The 6113-nt window shown below is 36.3% G+C and overlaps 1 protein-coding gene across 6 annotated transcripts in view; it reads right to left on the bottom strand.

Annotated features, from left to right (window-relative positions):
* The window catches only part of LARP1B (La ribonucleoprotein 1B), a 40714-nt gene that overhangs the window by 8284 nt on the left and 26317 nt on the right, over positions 1-6113 (bottom strand). For 4 of the 6 annotated variants that reach the window (XM_066995982.1, XM_066995979.1, XM_066995980.1 and 1 more), the window contains 7 exons: positions 5680-5803; positions 4611-4816; positions 4123-4229; positions 3420-3580; positions 2837-2981; positions 477-586; positions 125-252 (listed from right to left, as the gene is read on the bottom strand). In XM_066995982.1, the coding sequence (XP_066852083.1) occupies positions 125-252; positions 477-586; positions 2837-2981; positions 3420-3580; positions 4123-4229; positions 4611-4816; positions 5680-5803 (981 nt within the window). The remainder of the gene's footprint in view (positions 1-124; positions 253-476; positions 587-2836; positions 2982-3419; positions 3581-4122; positions 4230-4610; positions 4817-5679; positions 5804-6113) is intronic. The other 2 variants (XM_066995978.1, XM_066995981.1) reach the window with 1 other exon arrangement.

Below are 6113 nucleotides of genomic sequence, written 5' to 3'. Positions count from 1 at the left end.
GTAGTGATTGATGGGATTTTAAAGCTACCTTACTGTGAAATAAAGTACTGTTCTTAAACAGTTTACCTTGCAGTAAAAATACTGATAAACCACATTTTTGTTCAAAATATGTGTTGAAACTTACATCCACTCTGAAGTCCTCCAGTCTTCTAAATTTACTAAGGTATTCTTGCAGTTTGGGGTCTATGGCTGGTGTTTTGTGCTGAGAGTATTTTAGGTAAGCCCAAAATTTTTCCAGTCCATAAAGCTGACCTAATAATGGAAAAAGATAATTTTATCAATTTACAAAGGTTATAGGTAAGTACCAACCTAACTGGTAACTATACATGTACGAGAATTGGAAGATAAAAGGAACAAAAACAAGCTGCTCTTGCACTTAGAACTGGCCTTATGTAACAAGTCAGTGCCAAGGAATGGGGATTATCTCCCAGCTAAAGTTACCCTTGTGTGAGCAGTGACTAGGCTATGATAATTACCAGCTTCATAGTCCCTCTTTGTTTCTTCTTGGAAGTCCTTGAATATTTCTTGCCTGAATTTCTTTTCCAAGCCATAGCTGTAAAATCGAAACAAGCATTCCAATCCATACCTAAAAGAGAACAAATAGGTTTGAAAATTTTATGCATACACTCGTATGCATGCAGTTCCTCAAAAGGACACAAGTTTTCAGTCTCTCCTTGCATGTAAATAAATGGCATAGTCTCATTTTCCCATTCTCACAAAAACCACTTCCTTTTCCAAACAATTTTTATTAACCAATTGTTCAGAAACACCTTTACAAATAAACAAAACTGACCTAAGAATATCAGGTTTGTCGCATGGTTTCAATTCACAAACTACAGACGCTATACACACATAAGAAATGCAAGACAAGTGCTGTTGTATTTTCAGGATGTGAGACCCATAGCTCCAGCACTTCATGAAGAAAGACCTCCAACTGTTTTGGATCCAGCTTCGTTCCACACCCCTCAGGTTTTCTACTGGAGAGCGTAAACATCTGACAGGACTCTCCTCTCCTCGCTGACTACTCTTCTACAACTCAATCACATGCTCCTTAATCATCTCTGAGCTGAGATGCACACACAACTTCATTTCACCTTACACAGAAGCTGTTCCCTATCAGCAACTTTGCTGCCACACTCAGAACTTTTTCTAAGTCTATTCTACTTGGAAAGGGGGGAACACACACAGACAGACACACAAAGCCATTTTGCTAGTAATTACTCTTACTACATTTATTACTGTTTTCCTTCCACTTCAGAGTTATATGCTTTTCAGACTAATCTCAATTTTTAGCAGGCATGTGTGAAGAAGTCTGACGTGGGCAGCCAAGTGAAGATAAAAAAAAAAAATTAAAAATCACACGACTCAGGTAAGTGAACTGAGACCGAAGGATGTTTGACTCCCAGTGCCACACTGGCCATCACGTTACTGTGAATGGTGAACTGCATCATACAAACGTACAACCTTATTTGATGGCTGAGTTCGTTCAGTCAAAAGATGACTGTAATACCATATTATGACTAGGAAATTATGCAGAGGTGAGAGCTCCTAAAGTCACGGTTTTGTCTAGGTAATCAATACAATTTTAAGGAACACTTCATTAGGATAATTCTCATGCATCAATTCCAATTGCCTGTATAAAAAAAAATCAACTCATTTTGTGAGGTGTAAAAATAATTCACATAACAACACCTGCTAAATCTAGAAATATATATGTACCTCCTTTTCCAGAAAGTGAAAATTGGACTGGATTGAAGAACGTGTGTGTAATTTCTACAACACTGAATACCATATAGGTATTTGTCAACAACCTAAGTTTTAAGGGTTTAATGTTTTGTTTGTTTGTTTTGTGGTACTTTGTGTCAGCCTGCAAATTTGCTAAATGTTAATAAGCAGGTGGTATGAAATTGAATAGGATATTTTTTCTTCTCACTTTTAATGCCGGCCCGATGTGCCAATGGCACTTCTTTGAAACATAATTCTGCAATATCAGACAGACAAAAAGAAAACCAGAATTTTTTTCTGGAAGAATCTGGATCAACTTCCCTTTACGATACCATGCCCTCTACTTTTGGCAAAAAGAAGCGCAAAGAAAAAGAACAAAACTGGGCCTTCCTTCTGTTCTGCGTTCATCTGTTCCCTCCCTTAAAGGCCTTTTGAAGTTCCTTGTGGTAAATATATACTTGGATAATCTCAAAGCATAAAGAAAACTGAACAGATATAAAAATTATTATTAAAGCCACCTTTGCATCCTAGGGCCTTCTCTCTCTGAAGTCTCAGACAACATATTCATACTTTATGATTTTCATAAACAGCACTTCCTCACTTGGCATTCAAAATGTTGGGCTGGCTACCTTGTCTCTTTGGCTGAGAGAAATAGAGGCTGGGGGCAGGAAGAGGGGGAAGTATGTGGAAAGAGGGGAGTAATATCAAAGAGTTAACAGTGCAGCAGTATTTTTTCTGGTATTTTTGGAAGACAAGCAGTTCAAACCAATTTAATGAGATTAAGATTGTCTTCACCCATGGAAGGAAAATATCTTAGGAGTTTTACCAAGAACAGAGCTGACTTGTCACAGACAACAGGTTGCATGGTTCTGTAGAATTCGGGACCAATTACAGGACAGGAAATGCTGTAAGTTTAGCTATTTATCAGCAATGCACAAATACATACAAATGGGTTTTTGGTGTTAACCTGCACAGAGTACTATTTTAAAGATTTACAAATAGTCAAAGCTAACAATAAAAACGTTCACTTCAGATATACGTAAACATTGCAGTCTTTAAAATGACTGGTAAGACTTCAAACAGTTTTTAAGTTGAAAGAAAAAGCTAGTACCTGTAGTGTTCTTTTGCATCATCTAGAGCAAGTTGTCTGAATTCTTCATACATTTTCTTGTTAAAGTGATCTCTCAGAAAAAAGGACCAGAAACGAAAAAGTGTGTTCATTTCTTGGGACTGGCCAATTCCCAACCGTTTCCTCTCTGAAGGGAGGAGAAAACACAGTTTTTTTAATTTCCAGCAGAATGTTTTCAAGTACTTTTTCATTAGTAACACAAACAAAAGTTCTTCAAGGAATGTAATTCTAAACTTTCCAAAAATATTTTAATTAACGTTAACTTTGAGACTTAATTGACTTATTAAGTCAACTAAATATCTTCTCTCAAGTACTCTATTTGTTTTAACCACAAACAATAATACAGAAAATATTTTTGCAAGATGCCAAGGAGTTTGAGAGGAATTTTTTTTTTTTGGTCAAGGAATTTTAAGTTAAATGGAAAGAAAAGATCATAAAACGTAAGCAATTTTCTTTTCCTTTCCCAGGAAAAGGTAAGGATAAGGAACAATACAGAGAAAACTGCTATCAGGTGATACCTGGTAACTTCTACCTAAAATTGTAAGAAGTCCGTTTAGTGGCTTACCCATTAGACATCTCCGATGGTATTTGTGGTATACCTGTTGTGTAAAGCCATTTTCCTTTAACAGTTCGTGAGAAGGATGCTGAAATTTTGGAAGAGAATTTGGGGTACACCCGTAACCTCCTGCGAGTGGAGCTCCTTCTGAGGGTGAAGCACTGGAACTGCTGTAGAAGAAACATTTATATTCCATAAACAGTGCGTTTCCCCAGAATCAGTTTTTAACTGTTCTGATCTGTGCCAGCAGTGTCAGAGTAGTACAATCACCTGAAAACAATTACAATGTATGCCTGTGCTCTCAGTCATCTATTTTAGGGCGCACCTCAGAAATCAGTTTCTGTCTTAATATCTTAAAACACGGGCAGTTCTAGATGATGATAATTAAGCATTAGTATAATGCATGATTTGAAATGACCACTTAAAGGCAAACTATCACCGCAGCGAGTGTCAGTGCTTCAAGTAATCTTAATGCTATGCTAAACACGGATCAAAAAAGAACACTATGAGAGCAGTTTAGTTAGCTTACTTCCAAATGTCTTTATATTCTAGGTTTGTCTTTAGTCCCATTTGCCCTTCTTCCATTGCTCATTATTACTCCCACTGTATTTATAAATTCTCTTTTATCATAGTCTATTCCTCCACTAGCAGCGAGAGCTAATGACATTGGGAAAAAAAGCTCTAAAGAAACAGACAAAACTAAACAACTTACCTCACAGAGGAAGTTCTTGGCCTATGGTCTCTGGAATCCATCACCCAACCAACATGGCATTCTAGGGGAGGATTTGTACTGTGTCGTGTTTTTCTTTTTCTTGGAGTCTAAGGAAGTAAATGAAGTACTTATTTCCCTAATTTGATTTCACTTGTTTTCATCTTCTCTTCTACCAATTTTGTATCTAACACAATATAAAGTCACAACACTCCAGCTTCATAAACCTCAAAACTAATTTTAATGTAACAAATTTAACATCTTTAGACATTACACTTTTTCATCGTGGACTTCTAAGAAATATTACAGAGAAAAATCAGAAATAATTTTGTAGAAATAAAAAAGAATGAATGTGGTAAAATTTTTGAAGAAGAAAACTACAAGTAAAAGCAGTTCATTTTTTACCTTTCCATTCTTGTTATAAATTATACCCTAGACACAAGTTGTACAGGCTTTTTATGGATTTAAAAAAATACAGTTTTTCCATCTACCTTTACATCAATGGACTGTGCTTCTTTAACAACAGGGTAGAACCTGGGTGTTTTGTTGGGATCCTGTAGCCTTGGGGTGCGAGGGGTTCGTGGAGTAAAGCCAGGGTGAACACGGGGAGATTCTGGAACGATTGTTGGCAGTGATCGAGCCACAGCCGCCGTTGGAGGTGCTTCAATACCGAACGAATTACAAGCCAGCTCCTCTACTACATCAGCAAACAGGAAAGAAACACTTAATTTTCAAAAGAAGCTTAGACTTTGAAATCTCAAGCTCCTCTAATATATAATATCTTAAAGGTACTTCACTTCAAGTGCATCATCCCCAAAAGGATAATTGGATTAACCAAAAGCACTTGGTGCAGAAGCAGTACAGACTGACTGCTCAAAATTATGAGATAAATATTTCGAACATCTTAAACTATGAAATAAGTATTTCAAACACGTCTTCTCTAGAAAATTTAGATCCACTTCTTTGTTTTCTGCTTGTTCTTCTGCGTGTATAATGGCAAAGTAAACAAGTGTGTGGAAAATAACATTTGCAGAAGTGTAAACACATCCTTGCTTTTTGGTGAGGTGGTTTTCTTCAACCACTTTAAAGATATTAGCATGTTCCCTAGTAAACATTAATAACATCAAAAATACCTTGAAATATAAGATTTGGACATTTTGACTTCTCGGTAAGGTTATAAGTAGAAAATTCTTCTCACTTCCTTCTATCCACAGTACCCCTAAAAATTCTGAAATAGAAAATGTTTCACATCCCTAGCTCTTGCTTTACACATCATAAATGGCAAGTTACACAAAAGGCGCCTGGTGTTCTATATGTTAACACCAAATCAGAACACTACCTATTGATGATCATATATATCCTGCAAAGTACTACACGGATCAGCTTCTTCTAATGTAATGGGAACTTACAATACTGATGAACACCTGACAATTTTAGAACTTGGTAAAGAAAAATCCCTTCAAGACTGCTGACTGAACCAAAACTAAAATATTTCATGAGCAGAAGTTAAAATACAGGCTTTATTACGGACATTGTAAACAAGAAATATCTATCATTTACCTTTCTCTAACCCTGAAGACCCTGGAGGAATTTCCTCAGTTGGATCAGCGACTGGTTCTGGTGCAAGATTATCAAACTCTTCCTTACTAATGAGATTTAGCTTCTTAAAGTTCTCAATCTCTTGCTGAATTAGAGAAAACAAAGTGTAAACACAGAGCACAATGGTTATCATCCTGAGGAATGGCTGAATTTCTTAAGAGAAAATAAGCCAGAATTCACACACAACTAATCACACACAGCCAGTACACTTGGTTTAATGCAAATGGGAGTCCCCTGGATACATCTTAAAAAAAGCTGACATAAAAAAGACAATATATAACCTTCTAATGACCCTATTTGCTTAAAAAAAAAAAAAAGAGAAATAGTTAGGCCAACAGATCAGGGAATGGAAGCTAAGGCCGTTCACATATAATTTTTTACAGAAGAATAAGAAA

This window comes from Anser cygnoides, chromosome 4 (assembly GCF_040182565.1).
Source record: "Anser cygnoides isolate HZ-2024a breed goose chromosome 4, Taihu_goose_T2T_genome, whole genome shotgun sequence".
Taxonomy (NCBI): domain Eukaryota; kingdom Metazoa; phylum Chordata; class Aves; order Anseriformes; family Anatidae; genus Anser; species Anser cygnoides.
Note: the sequence above shows the minus strand (reverse complement) of the source record. Positions and strands in the feature narration are given on the sequence as shown.